This window comes from Bos indicus x Bos taurus, chromosome 2 (genome assembly GCF_003369695.1).
Source record: "Bos indicus x Bos taurus breed Angus x Brahman F1 hybrid chromosome 2, Bos_hybrid_MaternalHap_v2.0, whole genome shotgun sequence".
NCBI classification, from domain to species: Eukaryota; Metazoa; Chordata; class Mammalia; order Artiodactyla; family Bovidae; genus Bos; species Bos indicus x Bos taurus.
The window spans coordinates 820,991-848,505 of NC_040077.1; the positions used below are offsets into that span (position 1 = coordinate 820,991).

At 37.9% G+C, this 27,515-nt stretch overlaps 2 protein-coding genes and 1 pseudogene across 5 annotated transcripts in view; 1 reads left to right on the top strand and 2 right to left on the bottom strand.

The window, feature by feature from the left end:
* Positions 1-3,080: 3,080 nt before the first annotated feature.
* On the top strand, positions 3,081-24,844 carry NIPA2 (NIPA magnesium transporter 2). Of its 4 annotated transcripts, none has more exons than XM_027554374.1 (7): positions 3,081-3,393; positions 7,366-7,483; positions 11,978-12,208; positions 13,948-14,004; positions 19,722-19,812; positions 20,964-21,124; positions 22,760-24,844. In XM_027554374.1, exons 3-7 carry the CDS (start codon positions 12,070-12,072, stop codon positions 23,392-23,394), a joined length of 1,083 nt encoding a protein of 360 aa, XP_027410175.1. In that variant the 5' UTR covers positions 3,081-3,393; positions 7,366-7,483; positions 11,978-12,069; the 3' UTR covers positions 23,395-24,844. The 4 variants fall into 4 exon arrangements, with proteins under 4 accessions (XP_027410175.1, XP_027410183.1, XP_027410180.1 ...); XM_027554379.1 differs by lacking the exon at positions 7,366-7,483 and adding an exon at positions 4,133-4,266 and having other exon boundaries at positions 3,145-3,393; XM_027554382.1 differs by lacking the exon at positions 7,366-7,483 and having other exon boundaries at positions 3,120-3,393.
* LOC113900726 lies at positions 7,007-7,418 on the bottom strand (annotated as a pseudogene).
* A 448-nt stretch (positions 24,845-25,292) lies between the features above and the next one.
* CYFIP1 (cytoplasmic FMR1 interacting protein 1) overlaps positions 25,293-27,515 on the bottom strand; it is a 108,693-nt gene continuing 106,470 nt past the window's right edge. Inside the window, 1 exon segment of the mRNA XM_027554365.1 lies at positions 25,293-26,087. Coding sequence (XP_027410166.1) covers positions 25,923-26,087 — 165 coding nt within the window. The 3' untranslated portion in view covers positions 25,293-25,922.

The following is a 27,515-nucleotide window of genomic DNA, read 5'->3' on the forward strand; positions in this document are numbered from 1 at the left end:
GGAGCATGGTGGGCTACAGTCCATGGGGTTGCAAAAGAGTCAAACATGACTTAGCAACCGAGCACACACACAGATGTGTACAAGTTTTGAAGGATTCTGTGGTTATTTCTTAACAGTGTCATATGCTCATTAAAATAATTAAATATAAAAAAGCCAACATCTGGCTTTTAATAAATATCCTAGTGTTCTACCCAAAAATTCAAGTTATTACTTTTTCAGAGAGCGATCCCCTCTTCGTCCAACAAATGTATTAGAAAATGCCTACTACATGTGTCAGTTATCTATGGCCTTGGGTAAACTAATATTAATTGAAAAATGTATATAATAATAAACTATTAAAATGCTAGAGAATGTCATTATTTACTTTTCAGTGTAAAAGGTAAAATTACTAATAGGGGGTTGAGCTAAATTTACAAGATTATCTGAAATGCTAGTCTCATGTTTCTGACTGACATCTATGGTAACAAAACCGAAACACAGGAGAGTAATTGAAGGATAATTTATATATGAGAAGTAATTTTGATTTACTAATTCATGATTTTTAAAAAATAGTACTTAATAAATCTTGCCTATACTTCTTTAACAATGACAAAAGTAGATTTTAATGGTTTTATTGAGGTATGATTGACATGCAATAAACTTCACATATATAAAATACACAGCTTGGTATGTTTTAATATATATGATGTCATATGATGAAAGCATCACAAGCAAAACAGTGAACATACCTATCACTCTCAAAGTTTCCTTTTACCCTACTGTAATCTGTCTGCCGTCCCTGCCCCCTCTACTCCCAACCATTCATCTGCTTTCTATTGCTATATATTACCATCCAGTTCCTGGAATTTTATATGAATGTAATAATCTATATATACTCTCTCTTTGGTCTGGCTTCTTTCACTTATCCAGAATTACTTTGACATGCCACCATATTATAGCATGTATCAACATTTCATTCCCTTTTATTGCTCAGTAGTATTCCACTATATGGACATACCATAGTTGCTTATCCATTCATGTATTGACAGACGTTTAGATTGTTTCTATTTTTTTTATTATAAATAAAACTTATTGAATGTTCATTTATATTCACATTATATCTTTTAATGGTATATGCTTTCATTTCTCTTGGGTAAAATTACCTAGAAGTTGAACAGCTGGATCATTGGATCATATGGTTGGTGTATGTTTAATTTTTTAAGAAACTGCCAAAGTGTTTTATAAGGAGGTTGTGCCATTTTACAATCCTACTAGCAGTATATGAAAACGCATTCAACTTTTAAAAGTTTAAAAATATCTCATCATCAATGCTTGAACACTTCTGGTATGTAAGATGTGCATCATCAGGTGCTGAAGAAGTTATCTGGGCATTTAAGGCGCTTGTATCACATTAGCAGGGAATATTACATATACTTATAAAAATAATACACCCTGCAGACAATAAGTGTCAGGTGCGTGGTGACTTCAGATAATGAATTTGAGATTAGTCTGTGAGCTACAGTGATGAGAGAGAGATGACTAGATTAGGCAGGATTTAGTTGGTATGATTACAATACTGGCAGAAAAGAGGCGTGAGCAAATTTGTTAGGTCGACATAGTTTCAAAGTGTTTTTGCTCATATGAACTAGCCACTGCTTCCATTACAGCCACCTACCTCTTAGAGGTACCTGTTGGAATTTACGTTATTGCTACATACTTATTCATGTCAAAAAGAGTGGCTTAATAGAAGATTCCTTTATTCTTTCTCATGTATCTACAGGTCAACAGGACAGTTTTGTGTACCTCAACCAACGTGGCCCTATGTCTATTCTCTGGGTCAGTTAGGTGGCTTTGCAAGGTGCTCTGCTCCACCTGGTCTCCTCCAGCCAACTAATCCACACTTCTTATCATGATTTAGGCTGGCAACCACCACATTTTCTTGGCTAAGGCAGAGTTGGGATGGAGTAGAACTGCAAAGCCACTCTGCAAAATGTGTGGGCACATGGATGGGTACAGAATTATAGCCATTTTTAACACTCTACTGCATCATTAGAGACCAGCTGGTCAACTATCTTTCAATAGTCAATGTAATTGCTTATTTGACCATGTCCTCTAGATACAACAGGTGAGACCAAAAAAGTAAACAAAAAAGTTCCTCTGAGCCAATTCTAAAAAGGACAGTTGTCTGGTTGCCAAGTTTAGGGAAGATTAAAAGCTTTTAAATTAGAAGCTGCATAGTTACCAAAACCTGAGTAGTCAGGGACTGTGCAGTCTAAATAATAGTCCAATGAGACTACAGTCCTAAACAAGCAAATTACATTTGGCATTTTCTGGCTAAATAAGCACAGACTTCATTTTAGAAAGATTCCTACCCAAAATTATTTAAATTTGGTATAATAGTGTTCCCGTATCTAGTCAAAAACCGGAAAAATATCCCCAGAGGAATTGCACCTGTAACCAAGGTATTATTGTTTTATTAGCAGGTCTCACTCCAGATCCAGCTAGTTGCTCTTCTGGTTTCTAATAAATAAATGAGCCCTCTTCGTCCTTTTTCGACGAAACCATGATCATGGGTCCCAGGAACTTCCTACGTTCCAGAAGAAGCCAAGGCAGGGCAGCTTAACAGTGGGTTTCCCGTGCATCTCATGAAAAATAAATCTCCCAAGTGTAGGGAGGTCGGCTTTTTAGCAAACAATGAACCCTCCCAAAGAACGTAACGAATAGTTTCGGATTCGGTTAGTTACCATCTGGGAAGAGGAGGCCTTACCCGGAGAAGGCCAAACTCCGCCCCGTCCCCAGCACTTGGTTTCACCCCTTGGCCTCCTCCTACTCGCCCGGGCCTCAGGGTCTCACTCTAGTCCCGCTCTTGCCCTCTCGGAGCACCTTTCCCTAGGATAGCTTAGACACATAGCTTCATGTGCTAACCGCGCGTGGGAATTCACCGTACATGGTACTTCTTGACGTTGATTTGATTTGATTTTGATCACTTGGTCAGCCAACAATCCAGACCACTTTCCTCTGTCCCGCCCCTTCTCCGGAAGGCGCGCCGGGGGCGGGGCGTTTGCCGCGCCTCACTGCGCGTGCGCGCGCTGCCTCTTGCGTCACTCGGCCGCGCCCAGGCTCTCTTTAGCTGTCTCTTTAGGTCCTGGCGGCGGCGGTGGCGGCGGCGGTGGCGGCGGCGGTGGTGGGGGCTGGAGGTCGTCTGGGACAAGATCCCCCGGGCGCTCCCCCATGGAGGAAGCGGTGCGCACGGCTGCAGCCCTGGATGCTCACACCTCCCACTGGACGGAGACGAAGGCGGTGGCAGCGCGAGCTCAGGAGTGGGTAGCCGGAGCGGCCTGTGTGGGGGTGTGAGCAGAGGTGACCCGGGCCGGATAGCGGAGGGGAAGCTGCGCGGCGGGCCTGCCAACTTCGGTGAGGTCTCCACTTTTCTTCATTTCAGGCAAGCGCGAAGGGGCTAACTGTGGGCAGGCCTGCCCCTTTTGGGTCGGGGAGGACTCCTCAGGGACGCCTCTTTTCTCTGGAGACACTGAGCCACGCGTGTTCTGAGATGGAAGTAATTTCCCCCGTAATCGAGTTTCCAACATGATTTGGATTGCCAATAAATCCCATGGAAACCTGGCCTGGCATTTTCGGGCCGCCTGTTCATTAAAATAGTTTCACTTTGTTATGAGTTCTAAAAGATTGTTTCAGCTACCACGGAGATATTGACAGTGGAACAAGCCTTAGATGTCGCTGTAACGTTTTGAGCATGGCCATTTCCTAACTTTTATAAAGTCAGTGAACCCTCTCTCCCTCACCATACAACTGAACAAAATTCATTATACCTTTGATTTTGTGTTTGTCTCTTGAATCTCTTTTCTAGATTTTTCAATTCATTTACTACACGCTATGTTTTAGTTTTGTTTCTAGAAATTCCCTATGTACCATGAACCCAGTTAGTACATTTTTTTGTACTAACAATAAATATGAGAGAATAGAGATCTTTGTTTCATACCCGTAAGCTGTCTGTTGAAGCAGTATGTTATGCTCAGTTGAGTAGGTTTTATGTTAGTTGGTAAGTAAAATGAGTATGGAGGCTAGTAGCTAAATTTAAAAAAGTATTCAGTAACTATTCATTCCTTTTGCTACTTCTGTATTTTCTTCTTTCCAGGCTGGAGCCACTCTGCCAGGGCTTAAAACTTTAAATGAGAATAAAGGGTTTTATTTACGAGGAAATGAGAATGAATAAGTCATCTCTAACCTCTTCCAGCCTTTTATTCATAAGAGACCATATTAAACTTACATGTAAGTTAAAATTTTAATTTATAATTACTGTTGCTAAATAGGATTGGAAAGTTAGGTTCCATAGTATTTATAGTTACTACGTTTAAAAATAATTAGCCCAAGGAGAGGCTGGAAAAAATTAAAGCAATGGAAACCAAGCAGAAGTAAATAATGAGAACTCTTAGATGTGGGTAGTCTGTATAGAAGTTGAGTCCAGTGGACAGTTAGGTTTCATTTCAGGCTGTGCAACTTTTATGTGATCCTCTATTTGATATTTAACCTCTGGGAGGTTTGGTTTCTTTAACTAAAAGGTGGGGGGTAATGATAGCTTTTTCTCATTATTGTGTGGATTAGAGTTAATGTGTATCCAAAAAAAAAAGAATGTGTATCAATCACACCAGAGTGGTAGTTATTACTATTAGGGAGACATAATAATAAGAAACAATTATACTCTTGAGGATATTTCTAGTGTATAAAAACACCTTGCTGAGGTATCCCACCTACCCTCCTTCAGTTTTTGTTGTTTAGTCACTAAACAGCGTTGGACTCTTTTACTACTGCGTGAACTGTAGCCCGCCAAGCAGTGGGTTGCCATCTCCTTCTCTAGGGGATCTTTCTGAGCCAGGGGTCGAACCCACATCTCTTGCTAGACAGGCCAGTTCTTTACCACTGAGCCACCTGGGAAGCCCTCTGATTCAGTTAGTGTCAGTTATAGTAGCCTTTGTTTTCCTAAGAAACTACGTGCTTGCTCATGCCTTAGTGCCTTTGCACTTGCTTCTTTCTATGCTTTGTTCTTTTACTATTTCTTTCAAGCCTCTCAATGTTACATTGTCCAATAGGCCTCCTAACCAACTTAGTTAAAATAGAAGCCCCTGAACCCAATTACTTTATATTACCCAATATCTTTAAGATTACTCAATATTTTTAACATGCTTTACTTTTCACTGTATCATTCACCACTTTCCAAATTAACGTTATTTGCCAACAGAAGGTAAACTCTTAAGGGCAGGGTTTTGGTCTGCTGTATTCACTGTGTAGCCGTGTTTTTGAACATAGTATGTATTCATTTACTGTAAATCAGTTATTTGTTGACTGAGTAAATGAAATAAGCATACCATTGTCCATAGGGAGCCACAGTGAGGGGGGTATAAGTCATGTACATTAGTAATCATAATAGAGGCTGGAAAAGTGTCCGCAGAAAGATTCAGAATAAAGGTTAGCACATTCAGAAAAAAATTGGTTTATGGAATTCAAGCAGGGCTTCATTGTGGAGGTGCTTTTTTGAAGTAGGTCTTTAAAGATGAAAGGAGTAATGTAAAAAAGATACAGAGGAGTGAAAGGAATAAGTAAGAATGGCAGCAGTGTGTTCACCTAGGGTGGAGCCATAGTATATGAAATACAGTATTGGGAAGCAGAGATTTAAAATACAGGTTTGGAGCAAATGTGAAAGGTCTTAGATATTGGGTTACAAAATTTGGAATTCTTTTTGTAAATAGTGGGTAGCCAGCCACTGGCTGGCTTCTCTCAGAGAGAGAATCCATCTGGCACCCTTGGCCGTTGTAGGCAATTTGGGTGATGAAGGATGGTGAAGCCACAGTTCGAACACGAGAAGCAGGTTGGGCATGAAGACTGACCTACACTGAGAACCTGGTTTGAGTTGCCCCTTGATTGTGTTCCAGCCTGGGGACTAAAAGGAAACTAATGGAAAACGCAAAAGGCTGAGGATGAGGAGACTCATTTTCTAATCCCAGGTCTGCTACTCACCAGCTGCATGAGAAGTTACTTAACATTATCACATGTAAGCTCTTGTGAAAATAAAATGTCAAAAGTGCTGTGACAAGTTTAAAACTGTTAAATAAATAGGTGTGATTTTTAAAGTTAGCTAACTTTGAAATTGATGATGTCATTTTGCAAAGTAAATCTTTTTCTTTTTTTCATGGTTTTTTTTGGCGGGGGGTGGGGTGGGTTGTGCTGCAGCTTGTAAGATCTTTCCCTGTGCAGGGATTGAACCTGGGACCAGGGCGTGAAAGCACTGTGTCCTAATCTCTAGACTGCCAGGGAATTCCCAAAACAAATCTTACTTCAGGCTTTTCATATAGGTGTTAGAATACCGGTCCATGTTTTCCTCTTCCTTAAATTGTATGTTCTCTGTGCTTCAGAAGGAAGTGGACCAGTTTCATAATTTTTTTTCTTTGAGCTGTATTAATTTCACTTTTGACATAATTTCATTTGATGAAAGTTAACAGTGTAAGTGTTCATAGATATTAATGAAATCAATTATGAAAATCAAGTGCCTGTTAGAACAAGCTGAAAATTCTAAAAGTTATTAAAATTTGGAAGTGTGTTTAAAATTTGAATAGTTTATTTTCAGAATTCTTACTTAGCTGTGGAATCCTTGAGGACAGGAACTTTTGGTCATCTTTATAACGCCAGTGCCTGGGACGTGTGCTGCTTAGTGTATGTTTATTGAACAGATTACCACAAAAGTTAAACTGTAACAGTCAGGGGTAGCGGACTGGGACCTTTCACCTGAGTCCCTCTGAGAGGTAAGATGGGCAGGTTACCACCTGGGACTCGTCATTTCTGGCTTGGGAACCTAGTTGAAGTGAAACTTAGCAAGTTTCCTTGTTTAACTGTTTTTAAATCTGGCTCTGCCTGAAGCAGATCCTTGAGAAATAAAAAATAATCTCTGTTTCAGGCTCTCCTGGCTGTGATTGACCTTTAGTTACACAGAGTGGGAACAGAACATTACCAGGTCTGAGAATAGTGAAGCAAATATTCCTTTCAGGACATTCATGCTGATGTCCATTTTCTTTCCTTCCTTTTCTTTTTAATTGAACAAAAAATAATATTTTTATATAAACTATTGGATACCTAAATACAACATGGTTTTTAAAATGAAAGCAGTTATATATAGTTGTATTCATAAATTCAGTAGTCAAAAACTATACAACATAAACAACAAATCCAAATGAAGATAGTCTTCTGAATTTCATGCTTCATTGAGCATCAAAACCCACCCATCTTTTAGTCCTATTCTTCATTATTCTGTATCCACCTTCTTTGCATCGGATTAGACCCCTTAATTTTGTTTCATTTTCTGTGTAACATTCTCCACAGATCTATATCATTGGCTGCTGCTTTGGGAGTTGAACATCCTTCTGGGTGTTCATTGTTGTCCCCACGTAGCACGGAGGAACTTCTCTGCGCTTCGAAACAGATTCTGACTCATTGCTGTGTAAGTCACATGAGGTGATTCATTTACTTAGTTTAGTGGCTGAAGGCTGCTTTATAGCTTGATGGTATGCAACTTTTATGTTACTTGGCATCCTTCCCCACCCATGTACACACTGGTGTATTCAGTAAGTGAACAAACACATACAACAAATAACCTTAATTTTAGAAAAGCTTATGAATCAGATTTGCCAGTATAAGTGAGTGCCTTTTTCTGGGGAGACCACCACGAATAACTAGTCATTGTCTTTAAGAAACTTAGAATTTATCTTCAAAGATAGAATAGTAATTGGGAAATAAATTTTATGAACCTGTCTGTAAATAAAATAATTGCACAGGAGAGAAAATGCCTATGGGCTGTAGCTACGGGACAAGTCTTTATAGCACAACTTGAAGTGTGACCTGGCCTGAAGTGAAGAGCATCCTCTTACATAGTGGAAAGAAGGTTGTGAGGAGCTGTGGTATGTCCTGGTAGTGATGACTTGTATGAAGGGAGCCATGATTCTGTGTTTGGAAATGAATTTGGGATAAGGGGTACAGCTCTCCAAAGCCATGTGCATAATAAGATTGACCCAACTGATCAAAAACATCCTTCTTTGCTTTTGTATGCTTGAAGTTTTCCACAATAAGTCAGTAACAATAAAAAGAAAAGAGGGGAAAAGATTTTAAATAGCAACGTGCAACTTTATGTAAAATATAGAGAAAATTTATATATAGACACAGTAGAGTTAAGAACAGTGGACTTTCAGTGATCATAGGATAAAATAAGATTCCGACTTAATGTGTTGGTTTAGTCATCTCTTCTTCACCTCGTTGCTGGAGAAGATTTCCTCCCCATGACATTAGACACTGGGCACGTGAGAGCAGTTTCTTAGACAACAGTTCATTAGTCACTTTTACATGTCTAGGAGGAGTACACCACATACTACACAGGGCCACACACATGCTGCAGAGTAAAAAACCAGGACCTCTGTGAGGCAAGCAGGAGGTTGAGGGGCCCCTCAGTTCCTGCAGGAGGATGTGATTGGCTTGCTTTAATAATTCTGCAGTCTGTCAAGGCAGTGAAGCTCACTACTCAGGGATAAGCAGGAGGTGTGCCTGGTCTCCGTGATAAGGAGGGCTGTTTGACTTTGGGACCTATCCATGAAAGCAGAGTAGGGGAGGACCGAAACTTGTGGTTAAGTCACCCCAGTTTTACCAGGTGTCATGGCAGCATAATATATTGGATCTTAATTTTAGACCTTACATTACTTGTAATTTGCCATTTAGTGGAAAGTTAACTTTGCTGCTGCTGCTAAGTCACTTCAGTCGTGTCTGACTCTGTGCGACCCCATAGACGGCAGCCCACCAGGCTCCCCCGTCCCTGGGATTCTCCAGGCAAGAACACTGGAGTGGGTTGCCATTTCCTTCTCCAATGCATGAAAGTGAAAAGTGAAAGTGAAGTCGCTCAACTTTAAGCACTAGTAAATATTAGTAAGTTGGTAGCTACACATTTGGTATTTGAAGGTCAGTTTTATAAAGTCTCAATTTGGATTTGTGAGGCTATCCTTATAATGGGATTGGAATTATAGATATGCTTGGCTTGTTTCTGAGTATGGTCCTTGCAGATAACAAGGTTTTGTTTTATTGATTCTAGGATATTCAGACTCTAAGTTGGCTTGTTTTAGTCAAACCTTCAAAAGGGAGATTTTCAAAGATTTAATTAGTTACTTCCTCAGTAGAACTTGAATGGTAATTAAGAACGTTGTTCCATGAACATAGTGGTTAAAGGAGGATGGTTCATTTCAGTTAGATGACTCTTGCTTATTAGAAGAATATATCTGCCAAGTAGGCTGAAGTGTTTAGCGGTGGCTGGGTTTCTTTACTCTCATTTTCCAGCCATTGTTACTGTCATCTTTGCATGTTCATTTGTATGTGGTACTATCACTTCCCAGCTTACTTTGACAACTTTTTATAGTTTTTCAGTTTATAGGCTATGTTTTACAGTGGTTACGTTTTAGAATGCTAAGCTGAATGACGCAGTGGTTTTCTTACTCATAAATAGCCAGCTTTATTTTTTAGGGCCAATCATATGATTCCATTCGTCAGTATTCACCCAGAATACATCTGACATAGTTTGAGATTGCTGGATACTTGGCACACAGGATAAGTAAAGGTGACTCTTGTGCAGGAGCCCGGAAGCTGGCCTTCTGCTGAGGGTAACTGAGTCATAAACATGGATAAACAAATTGTAGGGTATGGTGGGAACCTGTAAACACACTTTTTATTTTGTTATAATCTTTTTTTCTTTTGTTAATAGAGTAGTTTAATTATAGGTTTAGAACTTCTCTTTCATTTTCGTATATTTATTAATAAGAAGGAGAAATAAGGGAATTGATTCAAACTAAGCCACTAGATGTGAAAAACTATAGCCGAGGGTTTCATTCTTTTGTGTTTAAGAAAATTGTCAAACTTTATTGTGCAATTACAGTAAGTACTGTTTTTAAGGTATTTTTTTCATAACTGGAAGTTTAGTATTGAAAGTTTTTTTTTTTTTTTTAACTGTATAATTGACCCACAATGCTATGTTCCAAGTGCAAAATATTAAAAAAAAAAAAATTGAACCACTTTTATGTTGGCTCATTTGCTTAAGGATGCAATTAGTTCACAATTTCAGCAGCCTGGGACCTTAGAAATTCATTTCAGGATTAATTATATTTTTATATGTTACAAAATGATCACCTTGATGAACCTAGTTACCCTCTATCACCATAAAAAGATATTACATTGGTATTGACTATGTTCCCCATATTGTATGTTTCATCTCAGTGAGTCATTTATTTGTACCTAAAAGTTTGTACCTCTTAATCTCCCTCACCTATTTCACTTACCTCCCAACCCCCTGTTATAATCTTTCCCTTGTCTGTCTCCCCACTGAAGTCTAAAAGCTATTACCATTTTATCCAAACAGCTGATCATACTGCTTAGTGCACAGAATGTATGTTCAGTAAAACCTGTTTGCGTGGATGGATAAGGTAATTGAGGGGCAGGTAGATAGGAAATTAAGTTGCTTTTGTTAAAGGCCAGTGTCCTGTAACCTGAAGAATGGAAAAATCTGGCTGGTCGGTGAGGGTTAATGACTAAGGATCCTGACTGAATTGTAGATTAATTCTGGGATTCAGTTGTTAAATTGTGGGACTAAAAACATCTCAAGACATATCAGAAAGTTGGGCTGGCAGTTTGTTATAACCAGTAGTAAACCTTGCAGCCGAGTAAGTGCTTTTTCCTCTGCTTTTCTACCCAATTTAGTTCATTTGCCAATAGAGTTCTGAGTTTGGGCTGTTTGAAAAAAACTGTAGTCTTTGGTAAGCCATTGCATCCTTTCTGGTCTTATAGCTTGAGTCTTCTAGGTTCCATGACCCTCCTGTTTGCTAAAAGGGCCAAGAGTACCACACACATACCCTGACAAACATCTGTCTGCTAGACTTCATTCTCTACTATAACAAAATAATGTGACATCTGCCTTCTCCTTACACATTCCTGAATGGGCTACATAAGAAATAAATTACCATATACTTACATCTACATAGATTTCTAAGAAGAAAATGTATGCTTGAGAAAATTTTTTGTTTCTTTGTATAGCGTATTCAGAAAGACACATTTGTAAAACTGGTAAATGTTTTTGTAAACTAGATTTGTGTATTTTTATGCCTCATTTTCATTCTGAGGAGTTTTTTTTTCTTAGGAAAGTTTGTTAACTATGGACTGTGCAGCTAAGACAGGAAACATTTTTAAAATACGAAACCAGAGTTTATAAAATCAATTTAAATATGGTTTTACTTTTTATTTTTTCCCCAGTTTTATTGAATTGTAGTTGATATGTAACATTGTATTAGTTTAAGGTGTACCGCGTAAGGTATATATTATAAAATAATTACCACAGTAAGTTTAGTTAACGTTCATCGATGACCACACATAGCTAAATGGGTTTTTATTTTTTTTTTGTAGTGAGAATTAAGATCTACTGTCTAGCCACATTCACTAGCCTACGCAATACAGTATTGTTAACTATGTCACTTATTAATCTTATAACTGGAAGGTTGTACCTTTTGACCACCTTCACTCCCTTTCCCTACCCCTTAACCCCCACCTTTCAGAGTTTTCTGTTTCTATGAGTTCAGTGTTTTTTCTTTTTTGGCTGCACCGCACAGCATGTAGCATCTTAGTTTCCTGATCAGGGATTGAACCATTGCCCCCTGCAGTGGAAGCATGGAGTTTTAACCCCCGGACTGCCAGGGAAGTCCCAGTTTTTAAGTTTGGTTTTATATCACAATCCCATCTTTTTCCATAATTGGCGGATATATAATTAGATTAGTGCTAAATACAAATGGTGAATATATTTATGTTATTAATAGTAGTAATAAAAAGTATTATTTTATGAGAAAAGAAACAGTAAAATTTTGCAGTGATCATGCATCCTGTCATTCTGTGAAAATTTCATTTTGTTTTCCCTCTTTAGATTTGAAGACTGCATCATCCTGCCTCCAGCACCAACAGTTTCTGTGCTCTTGATCAATGTGATTCACAGTAGCTTTTTAAGTAACAAGCGAAATGAGCCAGGGGCATGGAAAGTATGACTTTTATATTGGTCTGGGATTGGCTATGAGCTCCAGTATTTTCATTGGAGGGAGTTTCATTTTGAAAAAAAAAGGCCTTCTACGACTTGCCAGAAAAGGCTCCACGAGAGCAGGTAAGTTATTTATGCCCTGTGTAACTTTGAAATGGCATCATTGTGTTCCTCTGTGGAACACATGATATTTGGGTCCAAATATCCATTGATATTTGGGTTCTTTGACTGTAGAAGACTATATCTTCATTCCTGGTGACTATATTCAAAACTTTGGACTTTGTAAGAATTGTAAATGTTTATAGAGAATCACTTTTGTAATAAGAAAAATAAAAAGTCAAAATAAGTTAACTACTCACTCTTGCAGTTATTATCAAAGTGGGAATAGGGACCAATACCCAGTTAGCATCCAGCCCTTTCTTTAAATTTTGATATGTCTGCAGAGAAGGAAATGAGCTTATATGGATAGAATCAGAATCTTATCAAAGGCTAGGCTCTTTTGTCTATGATAGTAAGTTTGTTTTTTCCTTAGACATTTTCCTTCCTGATCTCAAATTGGCAGAAAGGAGAGCTGGCTTCTTTGGGTTGAGGTGTACTCAGTTGAGTGAAATTCTGATTGGTGGTATAGGTTGATCCCCAGAAACTACTGACAAGCCATGAGCCCCTGGAAAATGCCTGATGTGATTGAACGCCCTCTAACTTTGGTGTATCATAACAGCTTCCAGCTTTATGTTGCATTCTGGCCATGTTCTGTCATTCAGCCTCTGCTTCAGTTTTAGACCCAGTTCTGTTCTCATAGGAAAATCTGCTTTGGCAGTAAAAAAAAAAATTACCTCCTCCTTCTTTTCTGTGCCATTTCTATAGCCATACCTAATCAAGCTCTTAAAATAATGACCTCAATTGGATTTCATGCAGAAAGGAGAAAGTATTGGCATATACTATTTGAATAAGTATATCCTCATTCCTAAGTCAGGTACTCACACTTTCCATGTGGATATGCTTATCAAAGGGTTCATTCACATTGACTTTTTCTTTTGAATAATGGGTTAAGTACTGATTGCTTCCGAATTTTGTTAGTTTGGTCTAGAGGAAAGTGAAGGATGGTCTAGAGGAAAAGGCAGGATGAATATCCTGGAAGCTCCAGACTGTGAGCAGTGCTCAAACTTTTTATGTTCTGGTCAATAAAGGACCCTTTTCTCCAGGGTTACTATCTCATAAGTGGGGCCAACCCACACCTAAATGGCTTCTCCACTATCTCATTCACTAGAAGTTGGGCTGTTTCTGATTGGTTCACTTTGTTTATTGAAGGTCAGTTCACAAAACAAAAGCATGAACTATGAACTGAAATAGAAGGATTGATTTAACTCCTTCATTCACATTCTTGTGATCCTCACATCCCCTGTTTTAAGATAATCATAAAAATATTATCTAAGAAATCCCCTTTGTAATTATGCTTCTGCTGCTGCTGCTAAGTCACTTCAGTCGTGTCTGACTCTGTGCGACCCCATAGACACAGTCCACCAGGCTCCTCCATCCCTGGGATTCTCCAGGCAAGAACACTGGAGTGGGTTGCCATTTCCTTCTCCAGTGCGTGAAAGTGAAAAGTGAAAGTGAAGTCGTGTCCCACTCTTAGCGACCCCATGGACTGCAGCCTACCAGGCTTCTCCGTCCATGGGATTTGCCAGGCAAGCGTACTGGAGTGGGGTGCCATTGCCTTCTCTGGTGTAATCATGATGAAACCTTTATTCAATATAGTAATAATAAGCAAATGATATTTTAAAATCTGTCATTACTAATTGTTGTCATAAATATATTGAAGTCTAATAATCTTCCAAAGAAGTGAAATATGTTTTCATTGACAGGTCAAGGTGGCCATGCGTATCTCAAAGAATGGTTATGGTGGGCCGGACTGCTATCAAGTATGTATAGAGGATGTTTCAAGAAAATACTATAGGTGTATATTGAAATATTTATGTATACTATTTTACATATTACCATATTTATATTACCAGCAAATTTTAAAACTTTAAATTCTGGGTGTTTTTGATGAACAAAACTCAAAATATGTAAAATTTAAGCCTGTATAAGTCACTTAACAGTTTAATAGTTTATTTAATTTGGATGAGAAAACTTTTGTCTATCTGATTAAAACATGCCTGACATATATATGTATTTTTAAAAGTTATGCTCAGTTTAAGGTGATCTTAAGTGAAAGATCATAGAAAGCATTCCTGTCCTTCCTTTGATTTTCATTCCAAATTAGAAAGGAGGTATGCATTTGCTAAGACTTCCGTGCATACTTTGATGATTACATTTTGTGTATTTATGTATTATTTTTTTGATAGGCAAGAAGTAGGTTTATTACTGTAGGATGCTTGTGAGGGGTGCAAGGGGGCAGGCGAGGGGGCTCTGATGATTGTCTTTTAAAAAGTACATAGAAAGAGGGATCCTTAAGACACTGAGCTTTCAAAATATTCCGGATTGAATCATGTAAAATTTTTTTCTAAGGGCAGTTGAAATAACAAAGAGACAATTGAACTCTTCATTCAGGAAGTACTTCTTGATCATTTTGTGTGTCAGGTGTTCTAGGTGCTTCTTATCCACAGGAGACTTTACTTTCCAGGTGGACAGCAGTAAAGAAGATAAACTAAACTGTGTGTTAGTGACAAACGCTGACATTTGCCAGTAGTACGCAGAGAAGGGGTGTAGTGAAAGGAAGGATAGATAGGTTTATGTTCTAGTCGAGGGGCCAGGGCAGGCCTCATTGGAAAGATAATATTTGAGTAAAAGATAAAGGAAGTGAGGGGTATTTGGGTGAAGAACCATATGGGTATTTGGGTGAAGAACATTTTAAGCAGGAGGAAATAATAAACATGAAGGCAGTGAGCAGGACCATGCCTGGCGGGTTAAAATGTGGTAGGCAGAACCCAAGATAGCCCGCAAAGCTTCTTGCTCCCTGGTAGTCACAACTTTGTATTATCTCCTCTCACACTGAATTAATGCGTTATGATCAAAGTATACAACAGAGTTGATGACTTGTGACTTAAGTCATCAGAGGCATTAAGGTTTTGCCTTAATTGATTGGATTGGTCATTCTGAAGCCAACTTCTGTGCTGGAGGACAGTCAGCCTGAGGAGAGGTCCCCAGGCTACACTCAAGTTACTGCCTTAACAGTCACATGAGTTACCTTGGATGTGAGTCCTCCAGGTTGTGGCAAGGCACAGGCTCCAGATAGTATCTCGACTGCAACGTTTTGAAAGACGCTGATTGAGAAGTACCTGCTGATCATCAGAAACTATGAGAAATCATTGTCTTGGCCAACAGAAAACACGGCTGACATTTGTTGTTTTAAGCTGCCAGTTTTGGGGGTGCTTTGTTGTACAGCACTGGATTACTAAAACCTCAGGAACCATTAAAGAGATAAGGATAGTAACGGAGTGGGAGTGCAGGGCAGTGGTTGAGGTTAAGTTTAGAGAAGTAATGAGGACCTAGATTACATGGGGCTTTGTACGTCACAGAAAAGACTTTGACTTTTATGTTTGATGGGGGATTATTGGAGGCTTGAACAAAGGGGTAACATGTACAGACTCAGGTTTTAATAGGAACTCTTGGGCTGCTGTGTTGAGGCATAGACTGTATAGGGGCAAAAGCAGAGAAACCAGTAAGAAGCTATTGAAATAATTTGGTAAGAGGTGATAATGGCATGGACCCAGAGTGATGGCAGTTAGTGTGGTGAGTAGTGGTAGAATTCGGGATGTTTTGAAGATGAAACTAATAATAAGATTCGCTAAAAACAAGTTGAAAGACTGGACAGGATATAAAAAAGCATCCTCTTAAAAGCATTAAAGAGCCAACATGATAGTTAAGAATTACCTAGCCAGGAAACGCATAAAGCTCAGGATGAGCTGGAGATACTTCTGCCCTAGAGGTAACTACAGACTCCATAGCAGGCCCCTTTTGAAAGAGAGAACTTGTGAAGGGTGATACCACTCGGGTGGTGGATATATAGCTGTCATTTATATTTTATTCTGTTTTTCTGAATATTTGAAGTATTACATTATTAATATTTAAACTCTTGAAAGTCTTTTAAAATGTGGTATATTTATTTTTTAACTTATTTTTAAAATTTATTTTTAATTGAAAGATAATTGCTTTGCAGTATTGTGTTGGTGTCTACGAAACATCAACATGAATCAGCCTCAGGTATATTTAAATCCAGGTCTGTCAACTACTGTGCATGAAATGGCCCAGTTAAAGACAAAGATTATTCTATTGGAATTATAAAAACAAATTATAAACTTCATGCCTGTTGTCAGGTACACTGTAAAATATGAGGATATAAAATGGCTGAAAGAGAAGGATGGAAAAACATGCCTAAAGAAACTTGACATTTCTGTTATTTTAGAAAAAATAAACTTCATACCAAAACAACACTGGAGATAGAGGATTATTTCTTAAAAACAAAGGGTTCAACTCAGGAGGTTTTATCAGTCCTGACTGATAAAATATATATAAATAATATGGCCTTGAGGATTTCCCTGGTGGCACAGTGGATGAGAATCTGCCTGCCATTGCAGGGGACATGGGTTTGATCCCTGGTTTGGGAAGATCCCACATGCCTTGGAGCAGTTTAGCCCATATATCAGCACCTGCTAAGCCTTACCCCGTGCTCTGCAACAAGAGGCCACTACAAGGAGAAACCTGTGCACCGCCACAAAGAGTAGCCCCCACGCACCAAAAACTAAAGAATGTTTGCACAGGCAAACAGCGAAGACCCAGTACAGCCATAAATAAATACATAAAACGAATAATGTGGCCTTGAAACTCAGAACAGCACGGAGAAATACACAAATCCAGGTTCATATAGTGAGATTTTAATATGACACTGAGCAGTTGATGGGACAGGCAGAGGAAAATTCTTAAGGTGATAGAAAATATGAACAGCAGATTTAACTTAACTCACTGAACTCAGCAACTTCAGGTCTCCGTTATTTTCAAGTGCATATGGAATATTGATGCAGATGAACTATTTGCTGGACCATAAAGCCAGTCTTGAAATTTTTCAAAGGATTTAATTAAGTTTTTCACAGATCATTATCATTATATTAGAAATCAGTAACAAAAATACAACATGAAAAATACATGTAGAAATTTAGAAATACGCTTTTATGTAACCCATGGTTCAAAGAAGTCAGAATGGAAATTAAAATATTTTAAAAGTATGTTTAATTTAAACAATACTTCAGTATGTTGATACAGAATACAAAATATCATAACTTAGGGAATAAAACTGAAGTAGAGTAAAATTTATAGTTTCAAATAAATATAATTGAAAAGAAAGATGAGGCATCTAGTGGAAAATAGAAAAAGAATTGTAGAATAAACCATAGAAGGAGTAAAGAGAAGAGCTAAAAGTATTTAAATAGAAAAACAAAGTATTAAAGCGAGATTTGGGTCAATGCTCAGAATAATGAACTTGACAAACCTTTTGTTGAAACTGATCAAGAAAAGGAAAAGATAGAATAGCTAGGTGATGTAATTAAGGTTTCATAGATATTAACAGGATATTATGAAAAACATCCAGTTGATAAAAAATAATAGATAAAATTTATGGAAAGGTAAAGTGTATCAATACTCATGAGGAAATAGAAAACTGGAATACTTCTCTAGCTTAACCCAGTTGAAGCTGTAGTTTTAAAACCTTTGCATGTACTAAGTCCTGAGCCCAGATGGTTTCATAGGTAAATTACACAGTCATTTAAAGAAGAAATAATTGTAGTCTTAAGAAGTTTCTTAATAATAGAAAAAGGGGTTCCCTCATTCTTCTTAAAAAGCTAGTATAATCCTAATACGAAAACCTGATCAGGACAGAATAAGAAGGGAAAAATAAAGTCTAGTCTCATTCACAAACCTAAATGTAAAAATCACAAACAAAATAATATGAGCAAGTTAGATTTATTCTGCAGATGCAAAATTGGCATAATCTTGGAAAACAAGTCACTGTAATTTACTGTGTTAAATTGAAGGAGAAAATTATATGATTATTTCAGTAAAATTCAGCTATTCATGACTAAAACCATTTCAAATTAGTAATTTAGGTGAATTAAAGATGATAAGATGATAAAGGATTTCTAAGCCAAAAAAATGCCAGAACTGACAATTGCTTGATGCTAAGTCTTTAGTCATGTTTGACTCTGCCACCTTGTGGACTGAAGCCCGCCAGGCTCCTCTGTCCTTGGGATTCTCCAGGCAAGAATACTGGAGTGGGTTGCCATGCCCTCCTCCAAGGAGTCTTCCCAACCCAGGGATCTCTTCCATCTCCTGCATTAGCAGGTGGGTTCTTTACCACTGGAGCCAACCTGGGAAGCCCATAGTAAACACCAAAATGGGGAAATAGCAAAGACTTTTTTTGAAGCTGAGAAAATATTCGTGTTCAAAATATATGAAGGATTACTTAAAATCAATAAGAGAAAACAAATACCCTAATAGACAAACTGGTAAAAAACCCAAACTACTTCACTAAAAGATTTAACTTGGCTAATAAACATATGAAAAAGGGGAATGCAAATTCAAAGCATAATAAAATAATCCTGTTTCCCATTAACAGATTAGCAAACGTTGGGAAGAGTGAGAAATAGGAAACTCTCATACACTACTAGGTGTATAACCATTTTGGAAAACCGTAGCCAAGAGTGATTTTATGTGATCACATGTCCCTCCCCTGCTAAAATTCCTCAGTGGCTTCAGCTCAGATGAAATCCATTGAGAGACTCACAAAGGTCCTGTTCTCCCTGGCCACTCCCCGCATTCTGGCTCTGTATGAGCCACTCTGGCTTCCTTGCTGCTCAGACATGCCAGATATGGTCTTGAATCAAAATTTTGTACTTGTTCTTCCTGCTTGGGATGTCTCCCCATTTCCCCCCCACACGTAGCTGCTGGTAAACCCCTCACTCCATATCTGACTGATCAAAACTTTCTGTCCAAGCACCCTTGCCTGGCAACATTATCTGCCTGGCACCAGCTCTTCATTCCTTTCCCTTGCTTTGTTTTCTGAGTAGCACACTTTACTTCATTTTTATGTTTTGTCTGTTTCCCTTCACTAAAATGTCTTATTTTATTTTTCCTCATCCTAGAACATCTGATGCATAGTAGCAACCCAAGAATATCTTCTGAATGTAAGAGTTGGGTTTTAAAAAAGAAAAGAGCTAGTAAAAAAGGCTTTTATATCTATTTAAGCTGATTTTTTGTTTGTCATAGGATATAAATACTAAATTTTTGATTTAAAAAACCCATACACAGGGGAATTGCCTGGCAGCCCAGTGATTCGGACTCAGTGCTGTCACTGCTGAGGACCCTGGTTCGATCCCTGGTTGGGGAACTAGGATCCCACAAGCCACGCAGCCCAACCAGAAAAAAAAAAAAACCCACATAGAAATTAGATATTTTCCATTAAAATTATAGGTTTGTATTGTTTCTAATTGGTTTGAATTCTATTCTAATGTTGATAATTTACAGGAGAACCCTTATGAATAACAATTTAAATAGTGTGTTAAAAAATGTATGTAAAATGCAGCCTTTTCTGTTTTGACTAAATATGTTCCTATCTGAGCATTTCCTTTTGTTGTCTTTCTCCAAGTGGGAGCTGGCGAGGTGGCCAACTTTGCTGCATATGCATTTGCACCAGCCACCCTAGTGACTCCCTTAGGAGCACTCAGTGTCCTAGTAAGGTGAGGACCCTTCTCTTCACGTGTAGAAACAGCAGTTAATGTTTCATCTCTAAGGCATTCAGTACCTGCTAATTACACATGCTCAGTTTAATTTATATTTAAACAACCTTGAGACTTTTTTTATGCTGTGTAGTAGTTTGCTTTTGAAATGTTATTCTCTGTGCATAGGCCAGCTAACAAGTTGTGGGAGAAAATGCTTTTATGCTTTGTCTTGTTTGTGTTTAGAGTCAACACTAGTTCTACTTTAATTGCAGTATTTTAAAATTCCAAGTTGCATTAGTTACAGTATTTATCATTTGACACATGTATACTTTGGTAGGTGGTGACTGGTGATGAATAGATCTCTATAACTTCTCTAGAAAGTAATTGATTGGAGCAAGGTTGAAGACTGGCCTGGGACACTTTTTTGGAAGGAACAAGTCCAAGACTTGTCCTGTTTCTGTTGTTTTAATCATTAGCCGAAACAGCTAAGCCCATATTGAAGTCTGGATTTTGGCTAGTATTCCCAAAGATGGTTGATTGATAGGTATTTTTATCCTTTTTTTAACAATATTTACATAAATCTATATTGTATGCAAAATTATATAATTTTCAAGAAACTGTATAATGTATAAAGATACAAGATGCTATTTGTGTATTATGTGTAATAAATATGTATTATGGTAATGTCTTTTATTCTTAATTTTCTGTTATGCCATTATTTATAGGTTTATACTTTTTTTAAGATTTCAATAAAACTAGCTGTAAAATATTAAAACTTGATCATTAATAGGCAAGTTATGTGGAATTAAATGAAAATATATGATGGATTCATCACTCAGTAAGGATAAAGTTGAGCAAATAAGTCCAAATGGACCTAGATTCTTAAATTTGTATCATAGCTCTGTTTATTGTAAAATTTCATATTGATGTCCTACAGTAGAAAGATGGTAACTATTCTGGTTTAAGAGTATGATGAAGCAGGTGGTTCCCAGAAACTTTCATTTTATGATTGAATGTGCATTTTTTTTTTACCTTGGCTGAAAGCTAGAATCTTTATAAGCTCAGTGTTTTAGTTTGAGTTCAGTAATTTAAATTCTTAAGTTGTGTTGATATTTAAAAATGAGAAAAGTAGCTGATTAATAGTCCTCCATCTTTCCCTCCCATTTTAGTGCCATTCTTTCTTCATACTTTCTAAATGAAAGACTTAATCTTCATGGAAAAATTGGATGTTTGCTAAGTATTCTGGGATCTACAGTTATGGTTATTCATGCTCCAAAAGAAGAGGAGATTGAGACCTTAAATGAAATGTCTCACAAGCTAGGAGATCCAGGTATGAAAAAATAAAAACTTTATTAGTCTTACTGTATTTTATTCTTTTTCAAAATAACTTTTTATTTCTCTCTGGCTATGCTGGGTCTTCATTGCTTTGTGTGGTCTTTCTCTAGCTACCTCAGGGTACTTCCTTTTACTTCAGATTTTGACTGCTTTGATTCCTCTCATTTCATTATTGTCTTTGAAGTTTCCCTCTGTCTACGTTGAACTAACAAAGACTTCTTCTGTTTGTTTTGGCCCCTCTCTAGTGACCCTTGACTGCCTTGAGAGTTGAGCTGGTCAGATTCCCAGCCAAGTTTCCTATCTGGCTTGCCAGCATCTAGGATTTGAGTGGGGAAGAGGAAATGGCTACCATCATAGACATATGCCTTCCTCCAGGGCCCCATTTTAGTGAGGCCCCCACGCACTCAGCTGGTCTGGCAAGGGGACGGGTCACTGAGATATTCAGAACTGGGCCGGGATCTGACGTGGTCTCAGTGCTCTTTGAAGAGACTTTAGCTAGGCCTCCTGTTTTTAGTCTCTTCTTCAACCCACTTCTAGAGGTAGTTTGTATCTTCAGAGCATTCTTTGTAGCACACCGAGTCACTTTCTAATTTTTGATCACTGCTGATGTGGGATTCAGCTTTCTTGAATCTGCTGTTATCAGTGACTATCTTCTGGTTTTTGGCTTTCATGTTTCTATCATCTCCTTACAAATTCTTATTTTTGTGTTTCCTTCTCTAAAAATCATATTACTAGAATTCAAGGAGTTAAAAGATTAAACAACTGCTCTGTTTCCTCATCTTAAAATTGCAAATGACAGTGTCTGTATTACAGGGTAGTTGTGAGAATTTAATGACTTAATTGATGCAAATTGCTAAGAAAAGTGTCTGATCTGTAGTGCCACACAGTCATTAGCTATTATCATGTTGGCTTCCAGTCTCCTATCTAACTTGGATCCCGACAGTTATTGTCAAGTTCTCTTATTGATTTTTTACGCCAGTGGTTGGTCCCTAAATATTTAAAAAATTTGCTCCTATTAGACAAATGTTCTTTAGCATCTACAGATCATTGAGCATTCAAGGTCATCTCATAATTTCTCTCCACTGGTTTCTGATTGTTCTGATTGTATTATACCTATTCTTGGAATGAGAGCACCCCAGTGGGTGGAAGTAGGGCAGTGTTCTTGGACGGATGGCTGTGAGTCAGCCTGATACTGTTTTCTTTGACATATATACATTTGACCCTTCAACAACACAGAGCTTAGGGATATCTGAGAACACCCACTTACAGTCCATCCTGTATGTCTGAGGTTCCACATCCACAGGTTCAGCCTTCAGATTGTATTGTACTGTATTTATTGGGGAAAAAAAATCCATGTATAATTGGATCCATGCAACTCAATCCCATGTTAATCAAGGGATATCTGTATAATTATGAGGCCCAAGATACTACTTTAAAAATGTTAGTAGTATAATAATTTGTGAGTATGAAGCGTAATCTTCCAGTGTGTACATCTAACTAAATTATTATGACTGTGTTTTTGTTGGGGCAGCATAAGAAAGCTAATTTTTATTTTAGGACCACAGCTTTTCTCCTTCTTATCAAGTACTTAAACATTTAACTAAATATAATTTTTCTTTGCCTCCTCCAGGTTTTGTGGTCTTTGCAACACTTGTGGTCATTGTGTCCTTGATATTAATCTTTGTGGTGGGACCTCGCCATGGACAGACAAACATTCTTGTGTATATCACAATCTGCTCTGTAATTGGGGCAGTTTCAGTCTCCTGTGCTAAAGGCCTGGGCATTGCTATCAAAGAGCTGTTTGCTGGAAAACCTGTGCTACAACATCCCCTGACCTGGATCCTGCTGCTGAGCCTTATAGTCTGTGTGAGCACACAGATTAACTACCTAAACAGGGCCCTGGACATATTCAACACTTCTATCGTGACTCCAATATATTACGTGTTCTTCACAACATCAGTTATAACTTGTTCAGCTATTCTTTTTAAGGAATGGCAAGATATGCCTGTTGATGATGTCATTGGTACTCTGAGTGGCTTCTTTACAATCATTGTGGGAATATTCTTGTTGCATGCCTTTAAAGACGTCAGCTTTAGTCTCTCAAGTCTGCCTGTGTCTTTTCGGAAAGACGAAAAAGCAGTGAACGGCAGTCTTTCTAGTATGTATGAAGTTCTTAATAATAATGAAGAGAGCTTAACCTGTGGAATCGAACAACACACTGCTGAAAATATCTCCCGAAGAAATGGAAATCTGACAGCTTTTTAGAAGAAAGATGTAATTAATCTATAACTGTTATAAAAAAGTGAATCTGAGTATCAGAATGTGTCTGAAAAAGCATTGTTCTCAAATGATGTTCTCTAGAGACAATCCTTTTTTTTTTTAAGGTTTCACTAATTTGGACCAAGAAATTACTTATGTTTAAATGACGACTCAATACATGGCCCATTTCTATTAACATTGTATTATTGTAGAGTTATTTTAAATTTTCCTTCACCAAAATCTAAATGCACTAATGACAGTTTTAGGTCTATAAAAAGGCTTTTTCCCCCCACTGGTGATGAAAGTCTGAAATGTACATTTTTCATGCTCATTCTTATCAATTCCTGATCATTTTAAGGCTTTTTGATTAAAACAAAAACAAAATTAATACATTATCCTGTAATTTATCTTACCTATAAAAATGACTCCTATTTAATGAATTATTTAAATTTTGAACTATTAAGAGACCCCTAAATTATTAAATGAAGGAAACTTACAAACAAAAAAAGGTAGGAAGTCACTGCACGGAAGTACTTCTCAGGCTGGGAGTTGCCACCATGAACATTTGATGGCCTTCCTAGATGACACTTTGTTAAATCAGCACATCCTTTGTCAGACTACAGCCTGGCTGGTTTTCTTCTTCAGTTACTCTAATCCTTTGATGGCTGGACCCTTGATTACCATTTTACATCAGCTCTTATACTTTTCCATATATTTTTGTAATGAGTTACATTATCATTTAGCTCTTCTAACAACGCTGGAAAATAGAAGACTAGGGTAAATTCTTAAATTTAGCTCATGTTGAAATAAAACTGAAAGATCTCTTCTAAATCTGAATGTTTAGAACAAACAGGGTGTTTGTAAAATATAATTTCTTTGTAGCACTTATTTTTGCTTAAGAGTTTGGACCACTATTTTGGTTTTGTTAAAATGTCCATGAAAAAAATGTTTACAGAAAACATCAAACCTGTGCAAAAAATAACAGTGTAATGAACCTCTGTCCAGCTTCAAAACCTGTCATCAATTGGCCTCAAAAATACAACTCATCCCCACCTAGGTAGGAAGAGCTTGGGCCTGTTTCCATTTTGTTGCTCCTGCCCACAGTCACTAAGCTTGGGCTGCTGTCTAAGGAGCCATCCATGGGAGGTTCACTGTTCACTGGCCTTATCAGGGCAGAGTTGACACTTTCCAGGTCTCTGAAACACGTTCCATTTTCCCAATATTTTATTATTGATCTTCTAAGGAACCTCTGTAGACATTTTTTTCCTAACTGCCTCTCTCCATGTAATTTTAATACCACAGATATACTCTATATTTGCTTATGTACGAAACCGTAACTATATCTGTGCTTGTGCACAACAGATGAAAACCAATTTTCACCCCTTTGGGTGTGATATTGCCCTCATTGAGAATGCATAGCTTTATAGTAATAAATTTGTAATTATTTAACATCTTACAGCACTTAAAATTCTTATTTAGTTTATAATTGTTATAAAAACTCATGAATTATTTAAGTTTACTCATCATATTCTATACTTCCATTATAGGGTGAGCACGGATACTACCTCTTAATCTGCAGGAGAATACTGGCCCCAGGGTTGTTATTTCACTACCACAAGCAACATTTTTAGGTTACTTTTTCTAAAACAGTTCTGTTTTATGTTAAGGTTAAACAGTAAAACCAAGTAGTTCACAGACTTTATTTTTGGTGCCATAGATAATGCACCTGGACTTTGCTATTAATGTTTTTAAAACCATATAGAAGTTACCACCATAATCTTGTCCCTTCCTTCATGGCTGCAGGTGACCTGGACTTGTAGCCTGGTTTGTGCACTCGAGCAAGTAGGGAAAGTACCTGACCAAAGCCAGGGCGCACAGGGTCACAGTAAATGAATGAACACAAACAGGTTTCATTATTTTTATTTCTGTAACCTTTAAATCCTGTCACAAACTAGATTTTGTTACAGCTGGATTTAGTAGAAACAGAGAAATCAAGTTCACTACTTTTTGAAAGACACAAAAAGGGAAAGGGAAATGACTTAGAAAAGGTTTTCATTAAAAAAACAAAAATCCCTCAACAAAAGCTAATCATTAAGTTTATTCTAATTGGTAATGGGTTTTATTACAATTAGCTGGTATTAAGTTTCTTGCTTAAATTCACAGATCTTTCCTTAAATGTTACAGGATAAATGGATGAACTCAGCAGCACTTCCTGACACAGCTAGCTGTTGGAACATTCCACAAAAAAATGGAAAATGATTTTGTAAGAACATGAAGGCAACAATCTGCAGTCAACATTCTCAGATTTTGCAATTACTAAAAGTATATACAATTTTAGTGTAGAAAAATAAGTCAATTTTGTAAAATCAAGCTTTTAGATTGAAAAGCACCCCCTTATTTTAACAGGCACAGAGATACTGAAAAAGAGTTCTCAAAAATCCCACTAAATAGTTTATGGAAAGAAAAACATGCCCTTCTAGATCTTAAATGCAGTCAGTACTGGAACTCTTGAAAAACAGGTGACACACACTCCCTCAGCTGCTGGCCAGGGACTGGTGGATGGGTGGCTGAAAGCAGCGGACGTGCTCCACTGGTGTGCTCTCTCCATCACCTGACTTCAAGTACTTGTCCAAGATGGTGATTATCTCATCATTTAGAATCTGGAACTTGCGAATTCTTTCCACCATCTTCTTCAAAGGCTACAACAATTAAAATTAGGATAGCTGTCATTTATTCTTCATGCTTCAAAATACCTCAGCATTTTCATATTAGAAAAATTACAGCCAACTATTGACACATACCATCTCTACTGCAACATTTCTCTGTTGGCTTCATGCTACTGTAGATTCACGTGTAAAACTTAAAGACCTGTTTATTCAACAGACTGGTATCGAGAACTATGGTGTCCTAAGAGCTAGAAATGTGAAGATGAAGCCCAGTAACCAACACAACACAAGTAATTTCCAGTTATTGTGGACAGGGTGCTTTGATAGACCCTTCTGCTATAATTGGAGAAGGAAACAGCAACCCACTCCAGTATTCTTGCCTGGAGAATCCCATGGACAGAGGAGCTTGGTGGGCTACAGTCCACGGGTCGCAGAGTCTGATACGACTTCACTTTCACTTTCTGCTATAATGAGCTTCCCTCATTAAAGAATCTGCCTGCAATGCAGGAGACCTAGGTTCAATCCCTGGGTTGGGAAGATCCCCTGGAGAAGGGAAAGGCTACCCATTCCAGTATTCTGGCCTGGAGAATTCCATGGACTATTGGGGTTGCAAATAGTCGGACATGACTGGGCGACTTTCACGTCATGTCACTTCCTGCTATAATAGAACTATGTTAAAAAACACACAAAAACGAAAACAGAACAAACTTTAAAGTCTATTCCAGTTTAAAGCACTGCTGGTTTTGCCTATGCAAGAAGTGAGGGAAAAGCCAGGCTCCTCAGAGACAGATGCTACCAGCAGGGGTGGGATGAAGAGACAGGCTGGGCTTTAAGCAAAGTGGACTGCACTCCAAGGCTCTCCACCAAGCCTGGACCTCTTAGGAAGTTAAAAGTGGTTCCACATTGGTAATAACTCTGGGAGATGAACAGTAAATGGAAATCCAGGGAGAAAGGCATCCCAAATTAAGTTCAACCAAACAAAAGCTGCCAAATAGAAATCCAATAAACAATGAAACATTTCAGAGTTTTAGATACCCCGTGAGGTCTCGGAACTGAAAAGTAAAGACTATGTGATGACATTTCTTTATGCATTTAGACTAGATGTATACAGAAACAAAAATGGAAAAAATTCTGTGAAGATAAAATTATCAATTACTACCAAGATTTGGAGAAGGAAATCAACATGTTAAATATAAACTAGTGACTTTGAAAAGTTAAAAACACAGCAGATCACACTGAGGTGAAATCAGTTAAGTCAGTACTTGGGTACAGCCAGACAGCCAAGGACATGGAGGTATGGGAGGTAGAGTGGCCCCTAAGATGTCCATGTTCCAGTCCCTGGAGCCTGTAAATGTATTATTTTCTAATAGCAAAGGGGACCTTGCAAATATAGTTAGGTGGTTACAGACTTTAAATAGGAAAAGTAGGATGGATTACCCAGCTGGATCCAATCTAATCATA